Source organism: Lissotriton helveticus, chromosome 3_1 (assembly GCF_964261635.1).
Source record: "Lissotriton helveticus chromosome 3_1, aLisHel1.1, whole genome shotgun sequence".
In the NCBI taxonomy this organism is placed as follows: Eukaryota; Metazoa; Chordata; class Amphibia; order Caudata; family Salamandridae; genus Lissotriton; species Lissotriton helveticus.
Window position 1 is genome coordinate 1811768329 of NC_136061.1, and position 19351 is coordinate 1811787679.

Genomic DNA, 19351 nt, shown 5'->3' on the forward strand with positions numbered 1-19351 from the left:
TTCTGTGCCTCATCTATCCTTCTCAATCCAAATAACAGACTAACATATCCACCGCTCAAATTAATCTCATATTTCTCTACACTAATTCACCACTAATCCATAGTGGGTTCCAGAGTAGCGTGCTACTTGCCAAAAAAGCGATTCAATGTCTCATCAGGGGTAGTAAGTGCTATATAAATGCAATTACAATACAATACAATACAGTACTTCAAGGGGTGCTCTTTGATTCGAAAACAGCTCACTGGGAAGGGGCCTTGCTACAACTCAGGAAGGAGATGGGGCTTATAAGGGAATTATAAAGAGTAGGGATCAGGACCTGGCGTAAACTTTTCATACACATATCACTGTGGCTGACATCTAAGTGTGACACTATAGTCATTCCCATGGTCTGTGTTGTTGTGGATCTATCAGATTTGGAGTCATTCCTGCTGTTACAGATTGCTTTTTGGAGGAAGGGGAGGGCAGAGGAGAAGGCACTTGAAAAGGAAGCAGACCCCAACATAAATTTCAAAGACCCAGGCGTGTATGCCAGGTGAGGCTGCCATGAAGATTGCTGCCATGCTGATCGGTCTGTAGCCCATTTGTGGAACAAAGTCAGCGACAGGTGAGGTTACTGGGAAAAGGCAAGAGCATGGTCTGGTTGTGATAGTCATTGAGTGGCAAAGGCCACCATCAAGACCCGTGGGGCCCTTAAATCCTGAATGAGGAGCATCGCAATGAGTGTTGAATCCCTTCCCCACCTGTAGGGAGGATCCAATTAAACCTACCTCTTTGGAGAAGCATTGAGTACTCCCCAGCCCCCACCCTCGGGCCGCTGTCTTTCGCAGGACTGTGTGTGAGGAACTCAAGAATGCGTGACCTTCTCCCCTACAGGGCTGTGTGTGAGGAACTCATGGGAGACAGCTGCTGCAGTGCCCATGAAAGGGGCATGCTTGGAGACTAAGGTCGTGTAGGCCTGGCTGGTGCATGTAAGACTGATTTATGGGCCAGGCGGGCCGAGGGGAACTTTCCTGCAATATAGTGCTTCGGCACTAGAATACTTTTGACTTAATAAGAGTCGGAGTGTGACTCCTGAGACTTGGACTACTGGTGGAGAATTACCTGGATGTTGCCTACAGTGAATGAGTAATAATCACTACCACCAGTGAGAGAGGAATGGGACTCAGGAACCCGTCTGCAAAAACACTATAGCTTTGACCTCAAAGTACTGTATGTTTTGCTTGGATATGCCATATTTTACCTTGTGGGTGTTAACGATGTAGCCAGATTCCACGGGAACGAAGAAGAATCCCACTACCTCCAGGACACAGGAGCAAGAATGTGAGAGGAAACACACTCCTGTCTACTGTCCCCTAAAAGTATGAGGGAAAAACCCAAGGAGTGTCCACCACTCTCCTCATACGAGGAATCAGGAAGTAGGAAGGGGGCGTGGTACTGGAACAGTAAGCCAAGCAACGGCTAAGTTCCGACGCGCCCCTTTACGAGCGCTAGGGATCGTCTAAAAACTCCTTCATTCTTAGTGGTTAGGGATTCAGGACAAAGAATAGAACGGGGAATCCGGCACAAAACACACATGTCAAGATCTCTCGTCAGCCTCACCTATTCCTAACAGTGGGTTTATAAATTCTCCTTTTGCATAAAAGCAAGTAATTGACTGGACAATCTTTTATTGCTGCTGCATGTATTTTTTGTTGTTTCTACCTCTCTACCCCCTGAGAAGCATTGAACAGCTCGACCCGCGCTACCACTGAGTCATGTGCTGAAGAAGTACATGGCCCAGTTGCTCAGGATCCATAGTTTGTTGGGCCAGAGACCTCAGGGGTAAAAGCCCTCAACCACCACAGTTGGGCTCAGTAGCTCCTGCTTGTCTCATAGCCCTTTGACCACGGTTCTGACAGAGCCCAACATCAGCAAGCTGTTTCTGACATGCCTACAGCATCTGAGTGTCTGGGCAAAGACAACCCATTTGATGTGAAATCTGCTGGATTGGGCAGATTTTGGGGACTATGAGTGGAAGTCTGGGGGATTTGTTTTTCAGGTGTTCCCATGTTTATCTCACAACCTTGTAAATGCCGACATTTCTCACCTCCGCCCAAAATATTGTATTTGTCACAAGAGCAGAATCTATGCTGCTGGTACTCTACAATAAACAAATATAGAGATACTAAACTTTAATTAAGCTGAGGACAATTTGTCTCAAAATAGCACATGTCTTACCTCCAGAGCCTCATAGTACATCTGCTTTGCTTCAAGATCTGTCCGTTCTGACATTAACCAAGCCTTTATCAAGTATTCGTAGAAGCTGTCTCCAAGCCCTCCAACTGAGACATGGTCTGCAGTGTCACAAACACAAGAGATAATTACTATTTAGTTTGTCAAAACCACCAATGTATAGCCATGATAGCAGACTTTGTGGCATGAACACATGTTGAGTGGGTCGACCAGTTTATCTTGATGTTAATTATCAAAGTTGCAATAAGCAAAGAGTTGTGAAATCCTTTTAGGCACATAAATAAACAGGATTGTAGGATTAACATACATACAACTAGAGGACTAGATAGCTCTACTTGCCTTTGCCACAGGAGTTATGTGTTGGTATAGAACGCATGGTTAAGGATGTTGGAGTAAGCGGACAGCTCCAGCTGTGGAATGGTAGGTGGAGAGGATTCCAGGGCTGAGACCATCCCACAGAGGATGTATGACCATCGTGTACCAGTACTTTGCTACCCTGGTGGTGGCTTGTCATTGTTCTTTTAAAAAACAGTCCATCAAGATGAAAACAAACCAGAGATTTTTTCTGGTCTACTGTGCATAGGTATTTTTTAAGCAACTGTCCCTTCCTCCCTGTTAAGAAAGTTGTAAAGTGTGACCCTTGAAAATGCTTCTGTCCTCATGGCTGAGCAGATGTCTTTTAGTAATGTCAAGTTAGTGGTTAAACATTTCTCTTCTGGAAAGCTATAATCCCTTGAAACATGGAAAGAGTTGTAAATGAGGACTAATTCCCTGCAAGTTAGTCACATTTCGATCGGGGTCCTACAATGTGCCAGCAGGTTAGGTATTGCTTGCACTCAGTACTTAAAAAATTAAGAAGAGCCTCAATTTGTGCTGCTTGAGTTGGCTGCTCAGGGGTTTCATCTACAGGGTGTCTAGAATTTGAGGGATCATTGCATGAACAACAGTTCAGTGGTTATTGGACATCTGAAGATTCAAATCTACATTCTGAGTTATGAGCGGCAGATCTCCCCATTCATTTATTTGGCTACGTAAGGGACCAAATGGGATTGAGAGTTACTTCTCCCTTTGTTGGTGGACTAAATTATATCTTCATAAAATCCCATGTCGTCTTTTGCGTAATTCTGAAGTGTGATGGAAACAAAGATTTTAATAGTGTCAGAACAAATCAATACACTTTACTTAGTAATTCACAAATAATATATATTCACTGAAACCCAATTTCCACATATTATCTTTTGTGTACAAATTATTTTTGTAAAAAATTTATGCCTGTGCAAATGTAGTTACCATTTTAATGGATAATGTGCTGTCTGTAAATGACAATGCGCTACCACGCAATGCATTAGTAACATTAAAAAGTCACCCACCACTTGTCCATAAAAGCTGGGTGGGTTGTGAAAGTTTGCCGTACTAAAAAGTGGTTTGTGGTTCTAAAAAGCCTGGGAAACACTGTTCTAAATCGTGGATGAGTTTCAGCTTTCAGACAAAAGATGTACTGAGATGTTTGCAACTGGATGAGCAAAGCAATGTGTGGGGAGGAATCGCGTAAAGTGGCTTTGCCTTTTGAAAGAGAAGCTGAAGTAATGGTAAGAATAAACAGCTCTTTCCTCTGTGACTTTCTCTTTTATTGTGCTTTCAGTGTTGCCGGGTCCCCCAGGATGCTCTTCTTTGTCAGCGAGTTCATACACACAGCCCTCTCACTTACATTCATTTTCTGGAGCTCAATCGTGCTCCGCCATTGTTGTTTTCTGTTGTGATCACGGAACACAATCATTGTTTTACCACTTCTGCTTTTTCCCCAGGCTTTTTAGGTTTTGACCTGGCGAAAAGCTGCGCCGCGCAGCTTTTCGGCACAGGTCGAAATCTTTTGAGTTACACTGTGTGCTTTAGTTCAGCCTCTCTCTTCCATTGGCTAGCTCCATAAATGGAGGCTAGCCATTGGAAGAGAGAGGCGTCTGTCATTCACCGAGGCGATTGGTGGGCGTTCCGTAGAATTTTTCCCTTTTGCCTACGTCATGCGGCGGTGGGCGTGTTTATTTATTTTTTTTCTCGGCAATGCGGCCGCCATTTTTTCGTGGAGCTGGGGCGGACGGGTCGATCCTACATCCTGAAACATCAAGGGTGGTCTGCTGTAGCTGAGCTACGAGAAACTTTTTAATGCAATTATCTGTGTGGCTGTTAGTTTTTTGCGCACTTTCTGCAAATGCCCACCTGCACAGGTGTCTTGCGTTCTGTCTTATGCCTTTGCAGGTGGAAATCACATGTCCACAGTTATATTTTATTGCATCTTTTACTTTTCTTAAATTTAATTACTTGCATATGCGCTGTGTAATAGAATCAGGTGTTTTATTTGTGTGTTGTGTGTGCACACCGATGCATCGACGCACTTGCACGCAGTCAAACACTATTTGAATGTTTAGTCTGCTTTAATGCAGTTTTGAGCAGGATTCGCCTGCTTTGAGTCCAGGGTGTTTGCTCAGATGTCTCCGTGCTGCATGTGTCTCCGTCCAAGCGTGTTTCGCAGTTGGGTTCTTTGGTGCGCGGAGCTCTCTGCGGTTCACTTCTCACACGTTTCCCTTTTAAAGTTCACCTTTCTCTCGGGTGGACGTGCAGCGTGCGGCCGCGCGCACAGCTTCGGAGTGCAGGGTGCATTTGTGTCCCAGAGGCCTGCACTGATTGTGCTCCCCAGATGTGCACAGATGTAAACCGTTTTATTTGGCAGGAAAGGGGCTCCTACTTGAGCAAGGCATGCATGTCTTGCATTGCAACAGACTTCGGTGATAAAGCACCTAGGAGCTAGTGCCTGGCGCCCCAGATGTGCACAGTTGTAACACTGGAGAATAGCTTGCATGTCTTGCATTGCAACGGGCTTCGGTGACAATGCGCCTAATGCGCGTAGAAGCTAGTGCCTGGCGCCCCAGATGTGCACAGTTGTAACAGTGGAGAATAGCTTGCACGTCTTGCATTGCAACGTACTTCGGTGATAAAGCACCTAGGAGCTAGTGCCTGGCGCCCCAGATGTGCACAGTTGTAACAGTGGAGAATAGCTTGCATGTCTTGCATTGCAACGGGCTTCGGTGATAAAGCGCCTGGCTTGTACATGCGCGTTCAGCAACTACATGAACACATTTTAAAGTAATACATGCCTTGGTATTGGGCAGCTGTGCACAGCTGGTCCATTTTCTCGTATCTTTATTTTGTAAAGGGGGTGCGTGCTTTGCAATGCGGGATTGCACAGCGTCACAGCTCTGAAATGGCTAATTTTCACAATATCATTAAGAAGTTGCCTCGTGGTGTACACACGTGTGCCCCGTTGGCACCGAGGCTCTGATGCTTTCGGGCATGCGTTAACACTTCCCTCAAGTGATACAGGGTGGGGGGGGGAGGGGGTGAGTCAGTTTCAGACTAAAGATACGAACAGCAGAGCAGCTCTGGCCGTGAAGAGTTAAGTTATCTTACCTACCCCTCTCCAGTGCGCGCTGCGTCAAGGGCTCACCCTTCTTTTTCACGTTTCTATTTTTCTGGATGTTGTCTGCCGTTTGGTGTGAGAGTGTGAACTTTGAAACTTAGCAACAATCAGATAAAACAAGCGCAATAGGCCTCTTACAGTAAAGTATTTTGAACATGGTATTTATGTACATTTATAGTGTGACACCATAGGGAAATAAGAAGGAGAAGTATTTCCTTAGTCCCTATCAACAGAGAATGGAGAGGTTAGGCACTGCGGCCAGAGTGGCTGAGAACAATGAAGGCAGCCGAGGATCATCCGGGATCTCAGGGCACCGCGCCTCCTGCCACGACCCCCCATTGTGCAGGCACTTACTGAGCGGGAACACAATGAGCAGGAGATGGGTGAGACGGAGGGGAGGGGCGCACTGCACGTAACACAATCCGACGAGCTGAACGGGACAAACTACAGCAGCGCCAGAGTGAATTATTTAGAAGTGCCTCATGTGACTAAACTCGAATCTATGCGCCTCGGGCTCAGCTATATGCCCTACCTATTGCTACATACAGAAGAGGGTGGAGCCGCATAGATTACCGGCTCCTGTTGTTTCAGCCGGCCAATCAGTGTTTGGGATGAAGCCACTGGGTCTGTAGGCTCGCAAGCCCTCTGTGTGTTCTGGGGCCCACAGGTAAAACGGAATTCAGGGGAACGCCTGGGTAGTCTGAGACAGGCCGCGGTGGCCGGGGCAGTGTCAGGCACCTGGGATGCATGTTGCAAGACCCAGCAGGCCACTCTGTTGGGCCCGCTTCCCTGTTGCATGTCCAGCTGCCCCTTTGCCCCGTCCCACACTACGAGACCTCAGTGTGCTGCTCAGGGTTCATTTTGTTGCATTTAATTACAAATTGTTACACCACTGCCGCAGACAGGTGGCCCCATGTCTTTACCGCCCTTTATGTGAAGCTTATACTTTAGCACCCGGATCCTACAGCAATTCAAACCCCATGACTTCCTGCCATTGGTGCAGCAGGTGCAGTAGCACCAGAACCCCGAGGGGGCCACTGAACTCTGATAATTGCTGGATAATACGATTAAAGCGTCCTTCCAATGCACCATTGTCCTTGCTCACACCAGGGCCCATGGAATCCGAGCTGCACTACTGCTTATAGACACACCCCTCCGGGATACACGCACCTTCCATGACCGTATCTACTGCTGATGGGTTTAAAGGTCTCATTGAATCTCGCATCTCCCTTTTCTGTCCCAGGACATCCCATCCGTTTTATCCCAGGCATGGCTGACCTATGCTTCAAACAAAATCGGTAGTTTGAGCCCCGCACGTGTGAAAGTGACACTCCTTTCCCACAAGAATTGCATACCGCAGCCTAGACATTTAGTAGCACTTTTAAGATGTTACACTTAGGGTGACCAACTGGCATGGGTCCAAATTCAGGACGGTGCAGAGTAGAGAGTGCAGCGTAGAGAGGGCAGCGTAGGGAGTGCAGCGTAGGGAGTGCAGCGTGCAGAGTAGTGAGTGCAGAGTAGTGAGTGCAGAGTAGTGAGTGCAGAGTGCAGAGTAGTGAGTGCAGAGTGACTAGGGAGTGCTAGGGAGTGCTGAGTGACTAGGGAGTGCTAGGGAGAACAGAGTGACTAGGGAGTGCTAGGGAGTGCAGAGTGACTAGGGAGTGCAGGGAGTGCAGAGTGACTAGGGAGTGCTAGGGAGTGCAGAGTGACTAGGGAGTGCTAGGGAGTTCTAGGGAGAGCTAGGAAGTGCAGAGTGACTGCAGAGTTCTAAGGAGAGCTAGGGAGTGCAGAGTGACTAGGGAGTGCAGAGTGACTGCAGAGTTCTAGGGAGAGCTAGGGAGTGCAGAGTGAGTAGGGAGTGCAGAGTGACTGCAGAGTTCTAGGGAGAGCTAGGGAGTGCAGAGTGACTAGGGAGTGCAGAGTGACTGCAGAGTTCTAGGAGAGGTAGGGAGTGCAGAGTGACTAGGGAGTGCAGAGTGACTGCAGAGTTCTAGGGAGAGCTAGGGAGTGCAGAGTGACTAGGGAGTGCAGAGTGACTGCAGAGTTCTAGGGAGAGCTAGGGAGTGCAGAGTGACTAGGGAGTGCAGAGTGACTAGGGAGTGCAGAGTGACTAGGGAGTGCTAGGGAGTGCAGAGTGACTAGGGAGTGCAGAGTGACTAGGGAGTGCAGAGTGACTGCAGAGTGCTAGGGAGTGCAGAGTGCTAGGGAGTGCAGAGTGACTAGGGAGTGCAGAGTGACTAGGGAGTGCAGAGTGACTGCAGAGTGCTAGGGAGTGCAAGGGAGTGCAGAGTGACTAGGGAGTGCTAGGGAGTGCAGAGTGACTGCAGAGTGCTAGGGAGTGCAGGGTGACTAGGGAGTGCAGAGTGACTGCAGAGTGCTAGGGAGTGCAGAGTGACTAGGAAGTGTTAGGGAGTGCAGAGTGACTGCAGAGTGCTAGGGAGTGCAGAGTGATTAGGGAGTGCAGAGTGACTGCAGAGTGCTAGGGAGTGCAGAGTGACTAGGGAGTGCTAAGGAGTGCAGAGTGACTGCAGTGCTAGGGAGTGCAGAGTGACTAGGGAGTGCTAGGGAGTGCAGAGTGACTAGGGAGTGCTAGGGAGTGCAGAGTGACTAGGGAGTGCAAAGTGACTGCAGAGTGCTAGGGAGTGCAGAGTGACTAGGGTGTGCTAGAGAGTGCAGAGTGACTGCAGAGTGCTAGGGAGTGCAGAGTGACTAGGGAGTGCTAGGGAGTGCAGAGTGACTAGGGAGTGCTAGGGAGTGCAGAGTGACTGCAGAGTGTTAGGGAGTGCCAAATGACTAGGGAGTGCAGAGTGACTGCAGAGTGCTAGGGAGTGCAGAGTGCTAGGGAGCAGAGTGCAGAGTGCTAGGGAGTGCAGAGTGCTAGGGAGTGCAGAGTGCTAGGGAGTGCAGAGTGACTAGGGAGTGCAGATTGACTAGGGAGTGCAGAGTGACTAGGGAGTGCCGAGTGACTAGGGAGTGCAGAGTGACTAGGGAGTGTGTGTGTGGCTGGCTCTGGGTGTGTGGCTGGCTCTGGGTGTGTGTGGCTGGCTCTGGGTGTGTGTGGCTGGCTCTGGGTGTGTGTGGCTGGCTCTGGGTGTGTGTGTGTGTGTGTGTGTGTGTGTGTGGCTCTGGGTGTGTGTGGCACTGTGTGTGTGTGTGTGGTAGTAATTGCTGTCTGCTGAGCTCGTCCGTAGGGTACAATAGGTTTCACATTTGTGAGAGATTAAGCTATTGGCAATGTAAATGACATTGCCATTTATTTATCTGTTTTCAAAACCAACACATAAATACAAATTTTGTCATTTACAATGCCAATAGCTCTAACTTTTCCAAAGGCGAAACCGTTGCATTGTAAATGCTTGTTTCATTTCTTTTGTCTTTATTCATCTGCACAATACACCCTGCATTTCATGTTTACGTTGGTATTTTGATATGCTCTTTGTGCATATGCACTCTTGAATAACTTCCCTGCTGTTTTATGCAGCTTGTCAGCATATATCACTATTTACCAAATGCTGTGATTCCATCTACCTCCCGAATGCTGACCTTTTGTCACAATTAGCCCCGAGTGACACATCTGACTTTTCTAGCAATTATCAATTGCATAGAATAAAGGTATGCAGTATCTATCTATTCCCCTTACCATTTATTCACTCGTGTAATCTTCTAATTTCTAAAAATAAAATGGAAATGTAATCACTCTGAAATTGTGTGCATAATTACAAGCATTCTAAAGTGAGTTCTTGTCTTATTAATTAGTTTGAACAGATACAGCTTTCTTTATAAGATGGAACGCTTTGAGATACAACTTTGGTACATTTTATATATAAAATGTTACCATGCATGGACCATCCTTTCAAAATACTGTATTTTTGACAATATTTAATATGGGTTAAAAAGAATGCTATACATACGTTGTACCCAGTTTCCGCTGACAGGGCTGAGAAAATTGGGGTATAAACCATGAGGTTTCTCAATTCTTTTCAAAAATTTCCGGATATTCATTACCTATAGGCAAAACAAAACACTTTAATTAGTCTTTACCTGCCAATCCTGCTTCTGCTGTTGATAAGAAATGTTTATTACAGCAAGTCTCAGTAGCTCAGTGACTGGATGAATGCTCCGACATAGAACATTCATTTTGTAATTTATATGCCTCGTTAATACATAAGCTCTTTAAGATCTTGAAGCTTTCCAAAGCATGGAAAACTGCCTGGCATTAAAGTCCTCAGTTGTATTGCCACAAACCTCTTCATGTACACTCAAAAAATACACACACAGGTATATATGTTGCACATAGAAAAATATCTTAATCAACCCTCACTCAGCTTTTATTGTTCTGTCTGAATATCAGAGACAAGGGATTTAATGTTATCAGAAAAGTTGCCTGTTTATAGAACCTGCCATTCTAAGTCATTTACTAATCAAACAATGAAATCAATTCCAAAAGTACAATGGTTAGAAAGAGGTAAGCAAATTCTAAATTATTCACGGAATGCGGACATCCTTTTTTTCTTGGTTATAAAACAATACGCATTTCAGCAGGAACGTATAACAAGAAAAACAAAAATTGCATCGAATTTACAATCACAAATTAAAACTAGATTAAAATATTTAAAAAGGTGAAAAGAAGCATGGACCTGCAGTAGGTTCATGGAAAAACTTTAAAGCGACTTTAACAGTAAATATATTGGGCATGATTCACAACTGTGAGGCAGTACCCTTTCTGCCAAACCCTCCACGGCAGATGGACCTTAGGTATGTCAGTGACAAAGCCTACACCAACTCCGTCGCTGACCTACTCCTCTAACAGCTGACTGACTACAGTCCGTTGGTGGTTTAAATATAACACCATCTGCCTATGGTAAACTGTGTTATGAATTTATGTTGTTATTTGTCACTGCTGTATAAAACTAGGCAGTAAAAGACAGACAAAATTAAACAAAAATAATAATAATGACCCCCACACCATGGGAGACAACTTCCATGTTGTGAGTTACATTAGTTTTAATTTTCAATAACAAGCTCCTACTTTGAGAGTTTGCTTTTGAAAAATGTGAAACTTTGTAAAAGTTTGACAGGCGGCTGTCTTGTTTGAAGGAGCTGTTCGTCAAACGTTTAAAACATTGACAGAAGGATCCATGACGGAGGTTCCTGCAAATGTTTAGAGTAGTCAGCAGGGCTGGTGGACTACTCTAAATTTGCCAGGACGAAGACCATTGGTCTGGTGGGGTTAAAGTCCTTGGCCACACCAATTGACTTGCATCCACCTGCTAAACCCTAAATGAGGTCCTGAGATACTGAATAGTCTCAATAGGTTCCTCAGTTGGAAGAATAGTTGTTTACAAACAGCATGTGACATAAATCTTAATTCACATTACTGCACAGCGAACATTGCTTTGAATCGCAGCACTGTTTCCTATTGCTAATGTACCACACACCCTAAAATTTAGAAGTGCCTGATATCAGAATTAAGGGGTCTTTCATATAAATTTGCATTGTAAAATGAGTGGTATGGTCAGCTAAGGGATCTGACCTTTTATTTTTTATACAGTATAAATGATCACATTCTATACTGATTCTTTTGACTGTCAACTTAATCCAAGCCTTCATTAATTCTTAAGACAACCAACACTAGATCTCTTCCTGAGTGATATGCAGCCTGTTAAGAACTTCTAGAAATATACAATGAATTCCATATTTAAAATCAACATCATCATTCGATGGATAGCAAGTGACCTTAAAGATCTCCTTGATGCATTAAAAAGTTGATACTAGAAACTTATCCTTGTGCATCTAGTTTAAAATAATGTTAATTGGACAGTGTTCTAAATAAATCACTTACATTGAAAGTGATTAATGCATCATTGAAAATCTTTTGCAAAACAACCCTCCACTGCCAATAACCTAGATCTTTCATTTTGCGATTAGCTTGTATATATCCCCTTGCCAATTAATCCTTGAATGAAACTGTAAACCCAGATTGCAACAATGCTGCAATATTTCCAAGACTTTCATATGCAATGACCAGCCTCTAACTTTTCCCTCAAGTCTGTGAAAGAAATAGTTATTTTCATAGCGCTTATGTTTATTCACAGCTGCCCATTCTTAATACAAGAGGTAAACTCATTTATCTTTCTTTGGAGGTCAAAATCATGTCATAAGCATGTAAATAGAAATAGGACTATCAGCAGTCAGCCTGCTTTGGTTAAAAGACTACTTTTCAAGCTTTCACTCTTTAAAGTAATCATACTGTTTCATCAGAAACAAATTTCATGGGACTGTTGCGGCTTTCAAAGAATACTGCTCTGGTGCACAGATCTGAGAATCATAAACGGACCCGCCCCACTTCTAACAGCAGGAGTACTATATTATGATTTGCTTTGTGAATTTCCCAGCTTTACAAGTTTCTGGAAACTACAAATAGGATCCAAATAAGAGGCGAGGAAAGCCATTAATGATATGCATTAGAGCTAAAGCAGGAGTGTCCAACAGGAGGGCTATGTACATACCATTGTTTCAAGATAACAGGACAAAACGACAGGAGGAATCCCTAAAACCCAGTTGATTCCTGGTTAATGTGGTAACAGACAATGCCTCATCAAGTAATAGATGAAGGAAAATTTAAACAAATTTAAATAAATACATAAAGGAGACAAAAAGGGAAAGAGACACCAAGTTGAGTATCACGATCTTTATTAAATGTCATAGCGGAAGGAACATTAATTTCAAACAGGAGCACTCTTTCTTCAATGTAGGTGTAATCCCAAAGGTGTACACAAAGTGCTTGTGAAAGGTAAGTGGTGCAGTGAGACACTTGATACGGTGACAGCGCCAAAGGCGTGATTACTAATGGTACATAACCTCAGCAGTAGGGCTATAATCAATTTGTTTTAGAAAACGACACAAAGAATTGGTGCAAAAATGCACTAAGCTTTGGTTTCTATCGTATTTCTATTGCTAGGCCCATACTAGGCCTTATTACTGTTTCTATTTTACCTTATTTTTTCTCTTTAACAAATGTGTTTAATAGATTATCCGAATGGGGCTTATTTAGACTCATCATTGCTGTAGAATGTGTTGACTACATAAAATGTATTTCTAATTTTCAAACTACATGTTCTCATTGCATTTAGAAATTTTAGATTCACATACTCATACAATGCTGAATAGTGAACAGTATATTAAAACAATAATGCTTACATGGAGATGTGAAACATATTACTTAACCAGGACATTGCAAATAAAATGTTTCTGTCTTTAAAGTAGTTCATTGTTACGCAGTTGAATAGCTAATAGTTAGACATTGCTGACGTTTCTCATGGAAACCCAAGGCAAATGTTACAAGTAGAAGAATGCCTAGCAACTAACTGATACTTTCAAGTAGTACCCTAGAGATATCGTGTGTTTACCGTGATAACGAAGGAAGAAGCTGCCGAAGACTGGATAATTTCTCTTCATTGGTTCAAGATGATCTAACTTCAAAAAAGATTGATACATGTGTTATTGTGTTTTATAATAGTGCGTGTTTCCTAGTTAGGGAGACACTTTTTCAGCACAGTATCTTTTGAGCTTTCATGGAGACTTTCCTTTAGAGCCGGTCTTTTTACTTAGAAATTTGCTGTAAGCCGCTGCTGATGGTTTTTTGTTACTTGCCACTTTGGCAGTGACCTTTCCTGATTTACTTCTCTTCTCATGCTTTAGTGGGTGTAGCTACCACATCACCTCGCATACAGAGGCTTGGCTGAGTCTTCCTGAACTACTCTTTACAGGAATTCGATTTCTTAAAATGCGTTACTGATCTCACTTTTTTCAAGAACTCTTCATGGGTTCTGCCTATATTCTGAAATGAATAATTCTCTTTAGAATAAGGACTGTGTAGTTATTTCTGTAAATGGATTTATCTGGCTAATTGAGAAAATACAAGAAAACAGTCTGCTAATCTCATAATGAGAAATAAAGATTTCGGACCGATTCTAAACTCTTATCATTGACTGAATTAATCTACTGTAATGATGATGTCTATTAAAATGTTTTTGATTTATGCTCCTCTCTAAAATGGTGGCAAAGATCCATTTGCCTTAAGAAGGGGCATATTATGATGCGGCCCAGAAGGCATCGTAATCGGGCCTGCGGTTTACTTTCTGACCAACACATTACAATGCTGGCGGTTGGAAGCTAAATCGGCCGGTCATTCCTGCTGGCTTCCATCGGCCAGTCGGAACAGGCTTGTAATCCCAAAGGGCGGGCCTTTCTGCCCATGGGAATACAATGCATGGCTTCCATGCCTCTTCTGCTAAATAAAATAAATAGTGGGTGGAGAGGCTGAGGGCATTGTGTGGTAGTTAACTGGCAGAAGGGCACAACCTAAATGCCCCTATTGACGAGCCACCGATGATGAGTGCCTTTTTATAGCCTATAGATTTTTAGCAAGTTTATGTGGAAATTATGCTTTAATGTTCACTATTTGACCCACTTTTTTCAAAACCTTTTCATGAAGAGACAAACTTGCTTCATTTGCTTGCTTGCTAGAAGTATTGGCACGTATTATGCCCCATTACAAACCGCCACTGCCATATTTAGGCCTAAGCACAACACTGTCCTAAACTTTAAAGGTACATCTAAGATATGTATTTTGTGATACGAACTTTAGAATGATAATTTTGACAGTTATCGCATTAAATTTAGTGCTTTAAACAAATGTTGGCAAACACCAGAGATCCAAAAGGAGGCTTTCAACAATAAGATGTCTATCATTTCAAGAGAGTTTCTAATATAGGGAGAGTGACAAGAGGCGTTTAATGCAAGCCTGGGTGATTTTATGCCAACCATGGGCTAATGAACATATGAAAAGGTACGTAAAAGAGCACAGACATTAAAATACTTATTTATAATCGTTGAAAGGATAAATACTTACATTCTCAGTAAATAGTGGGTTTCCAGATATTTGACTAAGTTGTACAAATTCTAAGTGTAATGTACCAAATTCTGCCAAAATACTGCTCCCTGCAGATGCCCATCCCCAGCTCCAGCTCATACCACTGAAAAATTACAAAGAGAAGGCATGAGTTGCATGCATCACCCACATGATGAAACTGAATTTTGCAGGGCACATTTGTCAACGTTTATGCTTTGTTTCACTGAACTCATTATTCAAGAATAATTAATAAAGCAAAAGAAGCCCCCAAAAATACTATGGTGGTGATTTAGAGTTTGACAGATAGGATTCTCCATAAAAATGTGTCAGATATACCATCCGCCATGTTACAAGTGCCATAGGCTATAATGCACTTGCATTATGGATGATCTGACATCCGTCACGTTTGTCATGGAGTAACTAATCTCCAAACTGTAAATCAGGCCCTAATCTTCACAGCAAGTATACATATAACTAAAATAAAAAATAAACTAACAAATGGTAAAAGTAAGTAAGTATAGACAGTGGCACAGCAAGGTGGTGTGGGGGCACGAGCTTTGGGGGTGGCAGCCACCCCCACCTGCCACCCTGCTCTTACATGCATTTGCTGCAGGGCGTCAAACGCAGGAATCGCCAGCACCAGTCTACCCCCCCCCCCCATTCTTCCATGCGGCTGCCATGAGGACGGCAAAGGCAGGGACCACCACGGGTGGCATAGTGGCTAGCTATGCCACTGAGTATAGATTTACTATTCTTAACTCCATATCAACCAAGCTGGCCGATATAGTGGTAATCTTCATCATGAGAAATGTATCATTGGGTCACTGTTCAAAAGCATACCAAATTTGCTAAATAATTCTGACTACTTTGAAATGCTATAGGTGATTATTGATACTGTAATTTGCAAAACCCTTTCTCTGATATCATTTGTTTTTGTTATTCACATATAGCACAAAAGTAGCCACACTAAATATGCAACAAATATGACATCAAGAAGTTCATTACGTAGAACTACTTTTCAATGAAACAGTGTGACTTAATATAGTTCTTACTGACAATAGTGACTTTAAAAAATGCTGATTTCCACCCTTGTATGCTAGCCCCTTTTGTTGTCCCTAATTTACGGGGGCAAAAGGTTTAGATATATAGGCATAACACAAAATAGTCTTTAACATCTTTTATTTCTTAGCTGGAAAATACAATAGTCTGCAATTTTTTAAAAATTATTATTATTTTTTATTTTATTTTCAGTTTTTATAATACCCACATCGAAACTTCGAGTGCAGGTGAAAACATGATGCCACTGTAAATACATAAGGGACACCTCCTCTGCAATAAAGGGCAGGGGAAAAAAGCAGGTAGGAAGAAGGAGGACAAAAGGGGGTGGTCTCCAGGGAGAGGCCAACAGTACAAAGGCTGCAGCTGGGGGAGGGGGAGCTGAATTAGTATTACTGTCTAATCCTGGACTACAGGCACATCAGGGTCATTTATGAGGCCTCCGCCTGGGTCCATCAACACCAGAACTTTTTAAACTTATGAGGACAGTCTTGCAGCATAACCTCCTTTTTGACTTCCATGGACATATCCATCCCCATTATACAATGGGCTTTAGTGGCCAATGTTTGTACCACACAGACCAGTGCTATATTTTTCTAAGCAACCACTAGCCCCCTGGAAAAAAATACCAGTCTTCTGATAGGCAAGTCATTAGTCCCTGGAGCCCCTAATAGAATATATTGTGGGTTAAGTGGGATTTATTACTCCAATATACTCCACAACTCCCTAAGTACAATCTTCTAGTATGCAGGGATGTTTGAGCACTTCCAGAGTGTGTGGAAGAAAGACCATATTGGGACCCTACATCGTAAATAGTCTTCTTTGGGAATTTTCCTCATTTTGTAGAGTCTGTCTTTAGCTAGATATATTCTGTGGAGAATTTGCAACTGTACCAAGAGTAACCGGGCCCTGATGGCCACCTCTCAGGGGATGCATAAGGGTCACCTCCCAGGCACGTCACCCATGTCTTGTTCCCATCAACTCCTGAGGTTCCCCAAGTTGTCAGGAATGTTATTTATGATCACTGTATAAGTGCCTGACACTGCTCCCCATCCAAGCAGACCATCCGACAAGTGACTCTCCCAGAGGACCAGTCCGGAAGCTCCAACCAATTCGCCTCAGCTACCACGGCGTGCCTGAGCTGTGTATATTTTATATATTGCAAGCCCGCTAGCTCGTACTACTTTTGTAAGTGCACAAAGGTCTCCAAATTCCCCCTTCAATCATCACATTCCCAAGTGTGGAGATGCCCATCTGATCCCATCTGTTAAAGTCCTGTAATTTCCTGGCTTCCCGTAACATACTGCTTTCCCATAGGGGCAATAGTCTGCACTAATAGCAAAAAGTGGCACTTCCATTATATTTTTGGGGGAAAATCCTGAAATTCCTAGAGAGAAGAAATTAAAAGGGACCACGTTGTGACAATTTACTCTTTTGTACTGAGTTTGGGGTGAGGAAACAGGATTGACTTCTCTTGCTGCTCCTCTTTTCAGTACTTCAATGTAGAATCTGGGCAGATGCAGCCCAGAAACAGAACATATTTTACTAGGCCATAGGTTGGAATGCAGGAGTACTCTACCAAATTTAACATGATCTTATTTCAACTGCATGATATCAACTACCAACCTATCATCAGGGTATTTAGATATGGAGTTACAACAGTAAATGTAGATTCCTTATTATATGCTTACCTAGATGATATGCTAGAAGTTGATATTGTTCAGTTGATATAACTGCAAATCAATAGTGTTGAACTGAAATGCAGTCAAATTGAGGGCGTGTGTGCCTGGTGGATTAGGGTGAGCGGATAACCATGTGTGAGAGAATGGTTGCAGGGCAAGGCATAGTTGAGACTATAAAAAAAGGATGTTTGAAGGGGCATGTCTGGTGAGATAGTGGGTCAATTCTGTAGAATTGGCAAAAGGATTGTAGAAACTTTTCAAAAAATTATGTAGTTTTGAAATTTGTATGAGTGCTCCATTAGAAAACGTGAATTATCTTACATTTATGTTGTACAATACATCCCTAAGCTTTTACAATTACTTTCTACAACTTTCTCAAGCAGAGGACATGTCCCAGCAACCTCAAAGAATTCAGCCCCTTTTTTAGAAACCCAGGACTTGCTTTACTACTTGTGGCGCGGTGCGACAATGTTTGTTTATGCCTCCCCCATCCATGGTGCACAGATTCCCTCAACACTACCTTTTAACAGGGGCCCTCAAGTCTCCATAACCACTCTCTTTCAGATGCATTTAATTAGTTATATAGCGCCACTCATGCCAGTGTAGTGTGTGCGAGCACTTTGCATCACACACACACACATTACACAGAGACAATCATTCATACCTGTGTAAATCAGCTTTTAGGAAATGTTACATAAGGCAGAGGACAACAATGTGTAGAAGTAACATGTCATCCATACTGGTTAGGCAGTATTGTTTAAGATTGCTTGGTCTGGAGAAACACAAACTCAGAATTGAAAACGGGAGCCCATCGTTGGGGGTTCTCTTTAACAATAAGAATCCGGTTCTACCCAAATAAACGGTTTTGCAACATTAATTTGGAGTTGGTACATCTATACTTTGCAGTGTGCATGCAGTTCTTTGATAACAGTTAAAAATTCACTGTTCTATATTAGGATTTGTACGTAGAAAAACAGTACCCCACTGAACTATTTACATTATATGCACTTTGTGATCTGCATGGTTGGTACACGGTCATGCAACAGGCATATTAAGCCTCCCTGCTATTTTATGATCAGTCAAAACCTAAACTAGACAAAACTCTGATCTCTCTCCAGGAAGAACATTAATCACCGCAGTTATCTTGACATTTTTATTGTTACTGGAAATTGCAGGCGATAAGGAACACGACAGCAGGTGCTTTTAAAACCAAAATAAACTTGCAAACAGGGCGCCCGGTCGCACTGCCCTAATTAAACCTTCAAGTATGGAAATTGCGCATTCCCCTGTAATTTATTGTCTTTAGGTGTTGTCTTCTTGTGGTTCACACTAACACACTGGGACCATTGCATACACTACTAGGATGGAAAGAAAAATATGTATTTGTTTTTCATATAGCTGATCCTGCAACTGTACATTTACTTTACAGATATTTGAGATCTGGGTTAAATGCTAAAACAATCGGATATCTGTTAAACATCGGGTGCAGGCCATTGCACCTACAGAAATCATTTTAAAATGTAGTATTGAGAAGATACCACAGTACACAATGCAGAAAACAGTCATTTTAAATCAAAAAAACATTACAAATAAATATTTATTGTCTTACTTTCCAAGATTTATAATGCCTCTCGGGATACCAGTTGGGGTACTAAAAGCAGGCAGGAGTTTGTCTCCAAGTTCTATGGCTTTTTCTCTGAACATCTAAAAAGAAAATACATAATTCAAATGAAACAGAATAAAGCAATAAGGCATTCAAATCAAAAAGAAACATTTAAAATCCAAGGTGCCTTATCTTAAAACTTTGTTAACCAGTATTAACGTTTTATGAAGACTTAACTATTGTTGAAGGAATATATCTGGGCATTCACATATAAATAACTTGTTGTTGCCTTTACCAGGTACTTTTTTTAAAGAATCATCTGTGTATCATGAGTATGTACACAAGAAAAGCAAGAAATTTGGCTTCCTGAATATATCGTTTTTTGTAGTATT

General features: G+C 42.8%; 1 protein-coding gene across 2 annotated transcripts in view; it reads right to left on the reverse strand.

The window, feature by feature from the left end:
• MAN1C1 (mannosidase alpha class 1C member 1) overlaps positions 1-19351 on the reverse strand; it is a 261775-nt gene that overhangs the window by 46942 nt on the left and 195482 nt on the right. For both annotated transcript variants that reach the window (XM_078682710.1, XM_078682711.1), the window contains 4 exons: positions 18966-19060; positions 14619-14742; positions 9616-9709; positions 2218-2333 (listed from right to left, as the gene is read on the reverse strand). In XM_078682710.1, coding sequence (XP_078538836.1) covers positions 2218-2333; positions 9616-9709; positions 14619-14742; positions 18966-19060 — 429 coding nt within the window. The remainder of the gene's footprint in view (positions 1-2217; positions 2334-9615; positions 9710-14618; positions 14743-18965; positions 19061-19351) is intronic.